The sequence below is a fragment of the Theobroma cacao genome, chromosome 2 (assembly GCF_053813885.1).
Source record: "Theobroma cacao isolate CCN51 chromosome 2, ASM5381388v1, whole genome shotgun sequence".
In the NCBI taxonomy this organism is placed as follows: Eukaryota; Viridiplantae; Streptophyta; class Magnoliopsida; order Malvales; family Malvaceae; genus Theobroma; species Theobroma cacao.
The window spans coordinates 661,682-677,284 of NC_142640.1; the positions used below are offsets into that span (position 1 = coordinate 661,682).

The following is a 15,603-nucleotide window of genomic DNA, read 5'->3' on the forward strand; positions in this document are numbered from 1 at the left end:
TTTTAAAAGGTTTAAAATCCTGTTTAAGTGAAAAATTAATGAATGGATTAAAAGGCATGCAAAGCCAATTTAAAGCTAAATAGTTTTGAGGTGTTTTGGAAACTAATGTGTTGTTATTTTTGCTACCGTTGGGCAAGCATTATGAGTAGTTTTTAATTGTTAAAAATTAGTTGTATCAAATTCAATTACTACATGTTTCAGCCATACTTGATTTAGTACGAAAAAGAATCATAAAATCATGTTTTCGAGTTTCAAAACAACAAAGATTCAATGCAAAAAATTTTGGGCAGCTATGATCAGTTTTGGTGGCTTAATTCTCCATAAATTTTGTGTTTAGTTATTAAACACACTTACTCAAAATTTTCAGCAGCTTTTTCATGAGTTTGACTAATGATTTATGGAGTTTTAAGAGTATTTAAATGCTATGTATTTTAATTTTGGACTATTCATAAAGAATAGGAAATTGTTTACTACTTTAAAAGTAATTCTTAAAATTAAAGATAGAATTTTAATTTTTGGTGATTCATAAATAATAGGAATTTGTTTCATAGTTTAAAAGAAATTCTTAAAATTAAGGATAACATTTTAATTTAAAAAATTCATAGGAAATAGTTTCCTACTTTAAAAGAAATTTCTAAAGTTATGTGATAGCATTAAACTTTTCTTAAAATTTTGGTTTGACTAGAAGTTTTCAAAATTTGTTAAGTCACCATTTAGGTAACTTGAATAAGATACAATTTAGGAAACTAATCCATGATCTAAATGTTAGAAATTAAAATATTGTTGTAAAAATGTTTTAGGAAGTTTACCTAAAATAAAGAGTTTTTCAAAATTAAAAGGAGTTTTAATTATGGAAAGAATTAAAATGGAAAGTCTTAAAATGAAAAGTGTTATTTTAATGAATTTCTATTTAAGTAAAAGGAGTAAAAATGTTTACTTTAAGTGTTTTGAAAATGGGAATTCTTAAACACTAAATTAAAATAAAAAAATACAAAATAATTTGAGTTTAGCACTTTAAGTGAATTAATTGATACTTTTCTCAAATAACACACAAAATCACCAAATGCCATTGAGCTTGCATTTATTTCTATACTATTGATTGTGATTATAAAACATGAGAATGAGTATAAACTTAGACCTTAGAAGATTAGGTCATGAATGGTTAAATTTATTTCTCATTATATTTATTTTAAAATAGGATCTGCGCACCCTACATTATCTCTATTTTCTCTAGATTATAAAATTTTTTTTCTCACCTAGCTCCCTTCAAATATAGCTCGAGACTTCTTGATTATAGAATGTAATTAATTAAATCAAAGTGTAAATCTAGGGTTAGATAATAACATTTTTGTAACTTGAAGATAGAGATACAAAGACACCATAGAGATTCAAGGAGATTACAAATAAAGCTTGAAGACTATGTTTAAAAATCCTCTAGGAATTTGACCAACTAACCCTAATAGAACAAATTTATAGTAAATTAAATCTCTTTCTTTTTTTATTTGTTTATTTTGTCCTCTCATTCTTGTATAATTGAATTACTTAACAACAAAATCCATTTTCTAGAACGCCAAAAAACACTTTCTTTCTCACGTGTAGATTTCTTCCCCTTTATTTGATTTTTAAAGTCAGGGCCAATGTACCTGATTCCATGTTGACATAATCATGTGTTTTGTACATGATAATCATGTCCAGGATTCAAAACGTAAGCTTAGCTAATTAGGATGTTGGGTTAGACTACTGAAACATAAACAAATTTTTTATAAATATTTTTTAAATTATCATACATTAAATTAATCGTGTTGTATTCATATTTATTTATTTATTTATTAATACTCTAATATCATAGATGATAAGGTTACGACATGAATTCAAAACTATAAACTCAACCACTTATTTTCTGAATTTATGAAAGAAAATAAAAATTAAATGCGAAACTGATGCTTAACTCCAATGGTTGAAACAATTGGCCACAAAAGAGGGGAAAATGAAAGAGAATTGTAGAAAAATGACATCTTTTAAATCTTAACTATTTTAACTGTAGCAGTTCCAGCTCAGCATATACGCAAAACCATCAATCTTTAAGAAAAGGAAAAACTGCAACCTTATCCAAGTGAGAAGGAACCCAATGGAGCACTGCCAAGTCATCGACAAGTATCAAAGTGTATCCAATTCTGGCTTTCTAAAGCCACAAATTGCTCATGTGGCTCCAAGGGTCTGCTAGGTTTATGTTCTCTTTTAAACCCAAAGTGAAAAGAAAAAATCATCGAAGTGTCAAACTAGAAACAGAGGGAGAGAAACTGCTTTTGATTATCATTTCTTCTGCTTTGAGATTAGCAAATGGCAGCCACTGCAATGACCACTCTCCCTCAGTTCAGTGGGCTAAGACCCAGAATTTCTGCAGCTCCAGTTAGGAGCCTGGTTAGTGATTCTTTCAACTTGGTCTTTCTGGTTTTGTAGGTTTAGTATGAACTTTCAGTTCATAAGTCTTGCTAGTTTAATTGTGTGGAAAACGCAGGCAGCGGTTCAGCCAATGAGGCGCAAGGGGAAGGGAGCTTTGGGTGCTCGCTGTGGTTACATTGGTTCTCCCACAAATTTGGTGAGGATTTCATTGATTGTTTTCAGATCTTTTTAGTTCTTGATTGACTGATATTTGGGGTGTTGGGACAGATAATGGTGACAACAACAAGCCTTATGCTCTTTGCTGGGAGATTTGGGTTGGCTCCCTCAGCAAACAGGAAGGCCACTGCTGGGCTGAAGCTCGAAGCAAGGGACTCCGGGTTGCAGACTGGTGACCCTGCTGGTTTTACTCTCGCAGACACCTTGGCTTGTGGCTCTGTTGGCCACATTATTGGTGTTGGGATTGTTCTAGGCCTTAAGAACATTGGTGCTCTGTAAAAATTTAAAAATAAAATAAAATTTAAGCACTGTTCTTTTTTATTTGAACCAAGCTTCTCGATTTTATTTTACTGATATTTTTTTCATAATTTTACATTACTATCTCCTCACAGCCTCGAGCCACAACAATTTGAACAAGCAATTAAGAATCTCGATGATCATAAGCAAATTCAGCTTGCTTCTTACATGCATTGGTTTCGTGATGGTCATGTTGAAGAAAAAAGAAAATTTAAAAAAAATAAAAGAAAATTGGAAGAGAAAGTAAACATGGGCTTCCAATTAAATCAGCCTACATCTTTTTGGTCTCTTGGGCCAATTGCCCATTAGGCATCGGAGCTTTTGGATCGAGTTTGAGTTTTTTGTTTTTAAATAATTAAATAAAATATAAAATTTAAATTCAAATTAAATACATTAAAAGACTAAATTAAAATTTTAAGAAGTTTAAATATATATATTGAAAAATAGAAATACAGTTTTTGACGTTTAATAAGCAGTGATATAATTATGTATATAAAAAATACTTTTAATTAATTTTTTATATATATTATTGATATCTTTATTGAATATGATTAATTTATTAATTTTATTTTTAAAATTAATTTTACTGAATATTTAAAATAACAAAACTTTTCGAATTCCATCTAAAAAATTTATTTAAATTTTGTCTCAAATTTCAACTATGAAATGTTATAAACTCACATTTTAAACTTAAAAAATACATCCGATAAGTGATGAAAAATCTATATTTATACAATTAATATATGTAAAAGGGAAGGACTTTTACATTAGTTTGAGTTTATCTTGACTCTTATATGTTTTATGGATCTCACGTAAGTAAAAATCTAAAGTCTACTCTTATACCATTTGTCATAAGTCCATATATTAAATTTAAAAAATATATCTAATTGATTATGAAAAGCTTATATTTATATACTTAAAACTCACTTCATCTTAAAATTCATGACACAAAGTACGGACCCTATTATGCAAATATCTCAATCTTAACTCTTAAATAGATAAGAGTTGATACATCTAAATCAATATTTAAGAACAAGTCAATCAATTTGAAAAAAAAATTAAAAGAAAAAATATTTTAAATACTATATTTGGAAATTGAAATTACTAGTAATTTAATTATTTGTTTTAACATATGTTATCTAATTTAACAATTAAAAGACCATAACGGATGAATATGTATTAGTGTATTTTCTCTTTCTGTTCTTAAATGTATGTTTATTTTTAAATTTTATAAAAATTAAGATAAAAATTTTGATTTTGATATGTTTTATATTAAAATTTAAATTTTTTATAATAAAAATAAATAAAATTATTATTTAAAAAATGTATAACAAATTTTATATTTTAAATTTTAATATAATGTAAATTCTTAAAAAATATAAAAATGTAAGAATATCAAGAATTTAAAATACAAAAAACTTCATTTTTTATAATATAAAATATATTAACAATTGAATTATGGAAAAACTTTTTAATAATATAAAATATTAAAAAAACTTTTTAATATAAAAATATTAAAAAATTTTAATATAAAAACTTTTTAATTATGGAAAAACTTTTTAAAAATTTTAAATTTTTTTAATAATATAAATATTAAAAAACTTTTTAATATGAAAAGGTAAATAATTATTTGAAAAGTAAATTTATAATATAAAAATATTAAATATTAAATATCTAAATAGGAAAAAAAACTTTTGAACATTTCAAATAAGAAAATAAATAAATAAAATAGTAAAAGAGTATTTTTTTAAAAAATAATTAAATCTAAAAATGAAAAAAAAAAAAAAAAGGTGTGGTGCTACTAGAAACGAAGGGAAGCCATGACGTGTTACCTAAATACCGGCTGTCTGCAACACCAGCGCCACTGTAACAGCGAAGCGAAGTCGCTAGAGGAAGAAAGCTGAGCTTCGCAACCTTTCCAGAAGCAAAGCCAGTTGCGACAGACTTACCCTAGGGCTTCCCCCCCTTTCAACCAGAGATCTGCCGGAAGAGGAAAAATGAGTGTATGGAACTACGTGGTGACGGCGCACAAGCCTACCAACGTTACTCACTCTTGCGTCGGCAACTTCACCAGCCCTCAAGAGCTCAATCTCATCATTGCGTATGTCTGCTTTCCGGGCCCCCTCTCTTTCTTTTTTCCATTCTGATTATAATTTCTTTGCCCTAATTTTCACTTCTTGAATTTTTTTCCTTATTTGTTTATTTTTCGATAATACAAGAGCTAGGGTTTTAACGTAGCTGTGCAATTTCGGTTTTTATTGATTAATAGCGAGGAATTTGAGTCCAGCAACTTATAATTACTAATTCGATTAAGTATTCTTCTGCTTGCAGGAAATGTACTCGGATTGAAATCCATTTGCTTACTCCTCAAGGATTGCAGGTGTCTAGTTTAATTTCTGGTTGGAGATGAAATAAAATATGAAAATTAGTGGCTTTTCATATTTCTTTTCACTGCACAATTAGAAATGGTTTTTTTTGTCTTTCCTGGTTAGGAAAAAATAAATTTTGAGAATTGCATTTTTCATGTTTCAGCCGATGTTAGATGTGCCAATATATGGAAGAATTGCAACACTTGAACTTTTCCGTCCACACGTGAGTAAATATCTTTGTTATTCTAAATATTCTTTCAGAGTCGAGCCGGATAATATTTAATTTAATATAAGTTGTGCATTTTGTAACAGGGTGAAGCTCAGGATTTTCTATTTATTGCAACAGAGCGATACAAGTTCTGTGTTCTTCAATGGGATGCTGAGACATCCGAGCTTATTACAAGGTTTGAAAAAAGAAAAAAATATATGTTTTACTTATTTATTTTCGTATGGTTCATTTTCTCATCCTTAAACTAGTCAGACTTTATGTGTGCATACTTTATGTTATAGCACTCAGTTTGCCTTGAACAATTAGTTTTGGCATCTAACTCACATCGGTTTCTCTCGTGGGACTATTGTTTTTGTTTGTTTTTATTTCCCTAAATTTAGGTATGATTTTTCTTGGTGGTTCTAATCACAAACAACATCACATCTGTTTATGAAGTTAGACAGAGGTGATCTGTACTGTGTATGAAGCCGTGGGGAATTTATCTCATCTGTCTGCTGTGTGATTCTTGTTAAATTACTATTTTTGTTAAAAAAGAGGAAAAGGTGGAAGACAACAGTGGTCCATCTTCTTTCTTAGATTGTCTATTGTGGTCGTTCTTTTCTCCAAAGTCTTCTTCTGTTGATGCAATTTGGGCGATGATGATGTCTATAAGAATTTGTGGGGTGTGTTTCTGATTTTCTTTGAGCAACATTCTTTGAGCTAAGATCATAGGCTGTTACCTGCAGAGCAATGGGGGATGTTTCAGACCGTATTGGTCGACCCACAGACAATGGACAGGTAATTATTGTTTATTTCAAAGTGATTCTTGTGGTGGGTACAAATGTTTCTCAACAATGCAAAGTTTATTTTTTGTTGCATCCTTCAGCAAAATTCTTTTCATTGACTCCTTCCCCCTTCTTTCCATTTTCTACAGATTGGCATAATAGATCCTGATTGTAGGTTAATTGGACTCCATCTATATGATGGGCTTTTTAAGGTATGCACACTTGGTGTGGCAAATTCCTACTTCAAGTCTATATAATTTGTTGTTTATTATTCTCATTTCTTGAGACAGTTGTACATCATATTTTTTGTGGTTTTCTCAGGTTATTCCTTTTGATAATAAAGGGCAACTCAAAGAAGCATTTAATATAAGGTATTCTTCTTCTTCTTCTTCTGTTTTTCTTTTCTCCAGTCATTCTGATCAATACAAGGTTCTTTTTTAGTAAGTAAAGAGATTGGTTATGATCCTAACCAAGAGTGAATAGTAGATGCTGGATGAACCACAGTTTTGGTAAACCCTAAATTTAATTTTTCTTACATACTGCTTCACTTTTGTTGCAATAAACTGTTTATCATAGATTAAATGCTGCAGTAGCTCAAATTAGTTTTGGGCCATGGCTTGTATTTCAATGAGCATCTGATTGTTTCTTTATATTACCTCTTTCTGTGCTGTCAATAAATCTTTTAACTGATCAAAACAAAGTTATTATGTTCAATTAAGAGCATTAGATATTCATTTAAATTGGTGTCCTTGATTTTATTTCCGTATGACTGCTATTTGTTTTTCAGGCTTGAGGAACTTCAAGTTTTGGACATCAAGTTTCTATATGGTTGCTCAAAGCCTACAATCGTAGTTTTATACCAGGTCCCAATTTTCTTTCTAAATGCATATCTTTATTCTAGATTTGTGCATTATCTCTTTTTTTCTTTCTTTTTTTAACATTTTCCAAGTTTAGGCACAAAACTTCTAAATTTTATTGCCTTGAGCTAAGACTTTTTTAAGTAATCTGAACTTAGTTAAAAATAATAAAAGGAAATAGTAGTAACTGGTGCTTGAATTTTACAATACAGAAGTAATTTGATTGAGTTTTTGCCTGTTATTAAGCTCGAGTCAATAGGATATTGTCATTTTGTTAGCTGTATTTGTTGGTAATGGTCTAGTTCTCTTGCATTTATTTCATGGATTGTATTTTATCATGTAAACAACACAGATACACTGGGATAATTGTTTCTGTTGCCTTTTATTTTGTGCTCTTACATACAGGACAATAAAGATGCACGTCACGTTAAAACATATGAGGTTGCTCTAAAGGAGAAGGACTTTGTCGAGGGACCATGGTCCCAAAACAATCTTGACAATGGAGCTGATTTGCTCATACCTGTACCCCCACCTCTCTGTGGTGTCCTTATTATTGGAGAAGAAACAATTGTCTATTGCAGTGCGAATGCATTCAAAGCAATCCCAATCAGACCTGTAGGTCACCTATGGACTTACTGCTTAATTTTTATAAGTTCTCTAAAGGATCTTCACAGTAATTCCTTGTAGATTTGACATTTCTTGCTGATATTTGATGTGTACTTCTAGTCAATTACAAAAGCCTATGGAAGAGTTGATGCTGATGGCTCTAGGTATTTGCTTGGCGATCATGCTGGCCTTCTTCACCTGCTTGTCATAACCCATGAGAAAGAAAAGTGAGTGAGCTTTCATTCTTCTTTTTAAATGTTTGTTATTGAACAGTAGAAGATATTTTGTGATTGAAAGAACATATCAAAGCTTGGTTTGGTTCTAGACAGGGTGCATTACTGGGGCATTCTTAAGAATATGTTATTCATGTGCATCTTGCAGGGTTACTGGGCTCAAAATCGAACTCTTGGGGGAAACTTCCATTGCATCGACAATATCATATCTTGATAACGCATTTGTCTATATTGGCTCAAGTTATGGAGATTCACAGGTATGGTAGACATGAATATTACTTTTGACTTTTTTGTCCTATAAAGCTATCTCATGATACATTTATTATCTCTGAACTTTTTGAGTTCGATTTTATACTGTTTTCCCAAGCTACATGAATGAAATAACTTATATGTTCTGAGTGTGACCTTAGTTCAATTAAGTGCAAACTACTTTCCAGTTAGTTTATGCTCTATGCGCTATTACCATTACAACATGATTCAATATAATTACCAAAAATAAACTGAGGGGTAAAGAAGGGGTCACAAGTTGATAATTATATGGAGTACTCTACTCTCAAATCAGAAGGGTTGATGTAATTGAAAAAAGTGAGGTTTTTAGGGAGTTATGATACTCATGCTCAACTCCAAACTTTCTCCCCCCTCCCTTATGGAAAACTCCCAAACAAATTAGAAAGAAAAAACCCTTTACTCTCTTTCGATCTACTCTTCTACTCTCCCTCTATCCAAACTCACTGTAAGAGTAATATTCCTCTCAATTGAAGAACACTTTCCAATGCCCCAAGGATGTTTTCTTATGTTGGCCTCTTCTGGACCTGCTTGATACGATACAGATGTGAGTGAAGTGTCATATGTGATCACATACTTGTATGTAAATATTTAATGACTAGGCTGCCTGACCCATGCTTTTCACCTCGTCATCATTATAATGTCATTTGTGATAATGTATTGACATTCTGTTATGGAATCAATGCAGCTGATAAAGTTAAATCTACAACCTGATGCAAAAGGTTCATATGTAGAAGTTTTGGAGAGGTATGTCAATTTGGGGCCTATTGTTGACTTTTGTGTGGTTGACCTTGAGAGGCAAGGGCAGGGTCAAGTTGTAACTTGCTCTGGAGCTTATAAGGATGGTTCCCTTCGCATAGTTCGAAATGGAATAGGAATCAATGAACAGGTCCATCTTGTGTTTTAAGGAATTTCTTTACGCTTAATAAAGTTAACCTTTTTATATTCACATAAGTTACATGTTGTTACTGTTATGCATGTTATAGGCCTCAGTAGAACTTCAAGGTATCAAAGGAATGTGGTCATTGAGATCCTCTACAGATGATCCATTTGACACGTTCCTGGTTGTTAGTTTTATTAGTGAGACGCGTATTTTGGCAATGAATCTTGAGGATGAGTTGGAAGAAACAGAGATTGAGGGATTTAATTCTCAAGTGCAGACATTGTTCTGCCATGATGCTGTTTACAATCAACTTGTACAGGTGAGAGTTTTTGCCATCAAGTTGGCAGCAATCATTGCATGAGCATACAGTAGGTGAAGTTTATTTGTGTAACGTTGCTGTTTTCATTTAAGCCAGTGTTAGCATCTACATACTCTAGCTTTTCTTTTTTGTAGTTTTACTTGCCCTGCGAATAGAGTTTTATTAGATGATCACTAGCTCATATGATTTGCCTGTTGATAGTAAGAGCAAGCAATATGTTTATGACAAAAAAATATTATATGTACTTCATGCCAACTGATGAGCATCATGGCAGGTCACTTCAAGCTCTGTAAGGCTTGTGAGTTCAATATCTAGAGAGCTACGGCATGAATGGAATGCTCCACCTGGGTATTCAGTCAATGTTGCCACTGCTAATGCCACCCAGGTACCTTTTCCTATCCCTTTCTAAAATGTCGAGACTGGCAGTTTTGTTTGTATGTAGGTTTCAAAACATGTTTATACAAACAAATGCCTTTTTCCTATCTTTTTCTAATGATAATAATCTTTCCTATTTCTTTCCAATGATAATTTTGTCCTTTTTTGAGATGGTTTTGCAATGGAAAAGCTTGATGTAAATCTTCTTCTGCCTTTCTACTCTTCACAAATGCCTTTTATATAAGGGACTTCTAGTTAAGTCTTTGCATTGTTTGTATTACAGGTTTTACTCGCAACAGGGGGTGGTCATTTGGTTTATTTGGAAATTGGTGATGGCACATTGACACAAGTAAAACATGTGCAGCTGGAGTATGAAATCTCATGTCTTGACATTAACCCCATCGGTGAGAACTCTAACTACAGTCAGCTGGCTGCAGTTGGAATGTGGACAGATATAAGTGTGAGGATATTTTCACTCCCTGACCTGAATCTCATCACAAAGGAGCAATTGGGAGGAGAGATTATTCCTCGTTCTGTTCTTCTTTGCTCCTTTGAAGGGGTATGAGTTTATTTGATGTTTCTTCAGCTTTAATCTTATCTCACTGATTTATTTAGCTTCTCTTATGATGTGTGTGATATTGCTAAGTGTTTTAATGTTGGCCTAGCTGCAAAGCAATACATTGATTATTCATCTCAAACTTGTATAATAAGAGCACTGCAGTTAAGACCGTGCTGGCCATGTGGAACTATGATATTTGGCATTTGTCTTTCTGTGTTCTTGATTAGTTAACTATGTTGTCATACCTATGTTTAAAAGTCTTTTTGTTCCTTTTGCAGATCTCTTACTTGTTGTGTGCCCTTGGAGATGGTCATCTTCTAAATTTTCAATTGAACATGAGTAGTGGTGAGTTAACAGATAGGAAAAAGGTTTCTCTTGGGACCCAGCCCATAACGCTTCGTACTTTCTCCTCTAAGAATACCACCCATGTATTTGCCGCATCTGATAGGCCAACTGTCATTTATAGTAGTAACAAGAAACTACTCTACAGCAATGTCAATCTGAAGGAAGTCAGTCATATGTGCCCTTTTAACTCTGCTGCTTTTCCAGATAGGTATGCTTCTCCTATTCTTTTTCGTAGATCTGTTTTTTCTAACTTGAAAGGAAAATATTTCTCTCGTTATATTGGTTCATTTGAAGTTCTGTCTATCCTTAGACCAAGTTATTTTTTCCCATAATTCAGAAGGTTTTGCATGCAAAATTAAGCTTTGCTGCGGTGCATATGACAGAGGCTAACAGACTAATATTATTAATCTGAAATTTGGTGCTCAGAAGTGGCTTAATTTACATTGTTTGATCATACTGCATAGTTTCTCTCAGTATTGAGGTAAACTTGTATATGAAACATGTGTGTAGCATTTATTATTCATAATATGTAATACCTTCTGCTTCTGCAATTCTTTGCTATGTAATACTAGCTCCAGTCTGAAGTAACCTATTGAAGGTCAATTTCTGTAGTATTAGTGCTCTAATGACCAGATACTAGCATTGATTGGTTTGGAAGTTTAGTGCTGGCAAATAAGCTTTTTACTATTTAGAGTTCTTTCTTAAAGACATACTTGGGTTAGGAGTACTTATTACTGTCTTTTTTCACCAGCCTTGCCATTGCGAAAGAAGGTGAACTTACTATTGGCACTATTGATGATATCCAGAAGCTTCACATTCGCTCTATCCCACTTGGGGAGCATGCTCGTCGCATCTGCCATCAGGAACAGTCTCGGACCTTTGCAATATGTAGTTTGAAAAACCAGCCTAGTGCTGACGAATCTGAAATGCATTTTATCCGCCTGTTAGATGATCAAACCTTTGAGTTCATTTCGACCTACCCTCTTGATACTTTTGAGTATGGTTGCTCCATACTGAGCTGTTCATTCTCAGATGATCCTAATGTATATTATTGTGTGGGGACTGCATATGTTTTGCCAGAAGAAAATGAGCCGACTAAGGTGTCATTTCATTCTTGTTTTTTACTCTTTTTAGTTTTTGTTTTTAAATCAAAGGCTTTTATATGAAAATTTCTAATTTCAATGTTTAACTTTCTTCACAGGGCCGTATATTGGTTTTCATTGTTGAAGATGGGAAGTTACAGCTTATTGCCGAAAAGGAAACTAAGGGGGCAGTTTACTCTCTAAGTGCTTTCAACGGCAAACTACTGGCTGCTATTAATCAAAAAATCCAGCTGTACAAGTGGATGCTTCGGGAGGATGGCACCCGGGAACTGCAATCTGAATGCGGACATCATGGCCACATACTTGCCCTCTATGTACAAACTCGTGGGGATTTCATTGTTGTTGGTGATCTGATGAAATCAATATCCTTGTTAATCTACAAAGTAATTAGGCTTCCGAAACACTCTGCTAAGCCTTCACTTGCAATCATGCTTATTTTCTGTTTGTGTGCATTTCTTGGCTTCATTGCCAGTGATTTAGATGTCAAACAACTTCTGTTCTTACTAATTGGTGCACAATTTGATTACAGCATGAGGAAGGTGCAATTGAGGAACGAGCCCGTGACTATAATGCTAACTGGATGTCAGCTGTTGAGATTCTTGATGATGACATCTATCTTGGTGCTGAAAACAACTTCAACCTCTTCACAGTTCGGAAGAACAGTGAAGGGGCCACTGATGAGGAACGGGGCCGTCTTGAGGTGGTTGGTGAGTACCACCTTGGGGAATTTGTCAACCGATTCTGTCATGGTTCCCTTGTTATGCGATTGCCAGATTCTGATGTAGGCCAGATTCCAACTGTTATTTTTGGCACCGTTAACGGTGTCATCGGTGTCATTGCTTCACTTCCTCATGAGCAGTATGCCTTTTTGGAGAAGCTCCAATCGAACTTAAGAAAGGTAATAAAGGGTGTTGGAGGGCTGAGCCATGAACAATGGAGATCATTCAACAACGAGAAGAAAACTGTGGAAGCCAAAAACTTTCTGGATGGTGATTTGATCGAATCATTCCTTGATCTGAGCCGTGGTAAGATGGAGGAGATTTCCAAGGCGATGAGTGTTTCAGTGGAGGAGCTTTCCAAGAGAGTTGAGGAACTGACGAGGTTGCACTGATAGGTTGTTGAATTTAATTTTTTATTCTTTGTTTGGCCTTGTTTAGAGACCCTTTTTATTGGCATGCGTAGAAGAAGATTTGCATTTTCTTTGAAAACTGAGATGCATCTGTATTATAATTTTATCATCTCGTTGTTCATATGACATTTCTTTTGCACTTGATGACCACTCCCATAGCTATTGATTTGGCAGTTCTCAAGGAATTCCATCTCTTTGGCTCTGTTCTGAAGTTCTCTACATCCGAAGTCCGATCATCTTTGTATTCCTGTAACTTCATACTTTTTATTTTGTTGTGGAGAGTTTTATCTTGATATTTAGCCTTGCCACGGGATTATTAACCTCTTCTCGAAGAGTTAAATCTTTTTTGTTCGATTTTTAAAACGTTGGACGTAGACTGTTTTGATATCATTTACGTTTATAATTTTTTTTAAGATCTTTTTATCTATTTAATATCTGATGTGAAATTGAAATATTCTATTTACATGTTAAAAAAAAGCGTACCGAAATTCTTTCGCCGTTATTGCAACGAATTTCAAATTGAAAAATGTTAAAAGAGGTTCTTCTATGAAGAAAATGTAAAGAGTTTGATGTCCGGTTTTCGTCTGCCTTGGCACGTTATATTCTCAAGGCACGCATGCACCATTAGAGGTAGTCTCAAAACAGGCTTGCTTGTCCTTCAAATGTTTGAAAACTACTTCCTTCGCAGAAACAGATGCAGTAACAAAGTAGAAGAGAAAGACAACTCGATCACTGCGTACGATCAAAATTATCTCGAATCTGTTTTTTCTTAGTCAGTTTGTCACAGGCAGCATTGCAGAGCGGTTGAAGTATGCTACACCTTCCATCAAACCAACCATAGATAATCGAAAAGGGTGAACACCAACAAGGAAAGTCACAACTGTTAGAGGCTCGTAATAAGAACTCAAAATTTTGCAGTTCCTGAATAAAGTACTGATCATGCATTAGATAACAAAGTAGAAGTTCTGGATCATGCATTTGACTTGGTGATACATGTCTTGGGAGGAATGACTATTACAACATCAACATTGAAAACTCAAAAATGAATGTCCTCAAGCTCCTGCTTCAGGAGACCTGGTTTGTAGCTGCAATTCTTCATCAGCATTTCTCAGGAATTGGTCCCAGCCACTCCCGGGGCTAGTATCCAAGTAATCATATGGAACCGCTGTCTTCAAACCTGGCCGAACAGCACATTGGCTCTCTACAATTCTGAATTCCAAGCAATCTCCTTCTCTCGGTTTTTGCTCCAATTCCTCCCAGGTAAACAGCAGAGGCAGTGTAAATGCACCCCAAGGATTGAAATCCAACACCTTGACACGCTCATCCTTTGTAACATAAACATCAAATGTGTAATCTTCTGATTCAAATTGTAGCCTCACATTGTCATTGAAGAATTCTTTAACCAACATTTCAAGATCATTTTTCTTCTCACAAAGAACAGGATAAAATGTAGTGACCTCCCGCTGTGAAACTCCAACAAGGTGCTGGCCCTGGACAAAGCAACGGAATTCCATTTCTGGTCGTAGAGATGGATACCACTTACGAAGGGCAAGGAAGAAATTTGGGGGTCTTGACATGTTTTTGTCACTGCATGAATCATATGCATGACATAAATCATGGGTTAAGGAGTCAGATGACCGAAGCAAGAGAGCAATCTCGCTGAATGTAGCACAACGGAGAGTCCCAGATGTGCTTATCCATGCAGAGTCCTTTGGTGCACTCCAATTCAACTTAGGAAAGACCGCACCTCCTAAGGTTTCAATCGACTCCTTAATCTTCAACTCAAGTTCGGGGAAAGAAGGGGGCACTGAAGGTTCTGCTTCATCTCCAGATCCTTCTGATACTTGATAGTCTTCTTCCTCTTCAGGATTATGAATCCTATTTGGCAAGGCATCCTCATTTGAGATGGAAACAGGGAGCAGAAATGGTCCAGAATCATCAAGCAGGTACTGGACAAATGATTCAGGAAGCTCGTGAATGAGGGTTCTAATTGACACTGACTTAAATTTTGGGTACCATTCTTGAATCTGACATCGATTTACTTCTTCTTCCTTCATTGCTGCAATGATGCAGTAACTGAAGACTTTTCAACTTTGCTATCTGGTGTCAAAAAGCCAATTCAACATGATCAAATTCAGCATCAATGAATTCATATACCATTTCCCTCGAACAACATTCTCAAACAACAGAAGAAGAGTCACAAATACATGCATACATACATCCATACATAATCAATCGGTAAGAGAGTAATTGATATTAACGAACTAACAAAAAAGAACCATAAAAAGGGTCTATGGAAACACCAAATTTGAGATGAGAAACAACTGAAAATCATAGGAAATTTTACGATTTAAAAAGGAACCCAGACGCAAATCAATGGTACTTGGCACTAACAAATGAATTCTCTCTCTTAGCCATATAATTTTCTCAACCAATATTGTGCTAACCACACTTTGCCTAATCACAATTAATTAAAGAACAAAGAGCTAACCTCCTTTCAGGGTTTTGCAGGCGACGGCAGCAGAAAAGGGTTGCCGGAACGATTGAGAGAGAGTGAAGAGTGCTTGCGGAAGCAGAGGGTGAAAGCAGAATATCCTGAAAAAAGAAAAAGCGACTGGGCTTTAGAATCGA

At 34.1% G+C, this 15,603-nt stretch overlaps 3 protein-coding genes across 3 annotated transcripts; 2 read left to right on the plus strand and 1 right to left on the minus strand.

Moving 5' to 3' along the window:
* The first annotated feature begins 2,230 nt into the window (after positions 1-2,230).
* On the plus strand, positions 2,231-2,946 carry PSAK (photosystem I subunit K). Its single transcript, XM_018114668.2, has 3 exons — positions 2,231-2,421; positions 2,519-2,599; positions 2,671-2,946. Exons 1-3 carry the CDS (start codon positions 2,341-2,343, stop codon positions 2,896-2,898), a joined length of 390 nt encoding a protein of 129 aa, XP_017970157.1. The 5' UTR covers positions 2,231-2,340; the 3' UTR covers positions 2,899-2,946.
* A 1,792-nt stretch (positions 2,947-4,738) lies between these two features.
* LOC18607075 (DNA damage-binding protein 1) lies at positions 4,739-13,116 on the plus strand. Its single transcript, XM_007041057.3, has 19 exons — positions 4,739-5,017; positions 5,248-5,296; positions 5,449-5,508; positions 5,598-5,689; positions 6,240-6,291; positions 6,428-6,490; positions 6,600-6,649; positions 7,066-7,141; positions 7,541-7,750; positions 7,862-7,968; positions 8,123-8,231; positions 8,948-9,148; positions 9,246-9,461; positions 9,736-9,846; positions 10,120-10,395; positions 10,674-10,948; positions 11,492-11,840; positions 11,942-12,226; positions 12,373-13,116. Exons 1-19 carry the CDS (start codon positions 4,914-4,916, stop codon positions 12,952-12,954), a joined length of 3,267 nt encoding a protein of 1,088 aa, XP_007041119.1. The 5' UTR covers positions 4,739-4,913; the 3' UTR covers positions 12,955-13,116.
* Positions 13,117-13,882: 766 nt separating this feature from the next.
* On the minus strand, positions 13,883-15,569 carry EDA35 (temperature sensing protein-like protein). Its single transcript, XM_007041060.3, has 2 exons — positions 15,464-15,569; positions 13,883-15,072 (listed from the first exon to the last, which is right to left on the minus strand). The coding sequence occupies exon 2, from the start codon at positions 15,027-15,029 to the stop codon at positions 14,025-14,027; it is 1,005 nt and encodes a 334-aa protein (XP_007041122.2). The 5' UTR covers positions 15,030-15,072; positions 15,464-15,569; the 3' UTR covers positions 13,883-14,024.
* Between the last annotated feature and the right edge of the window lie 34 nt (positions 15,570-15,603).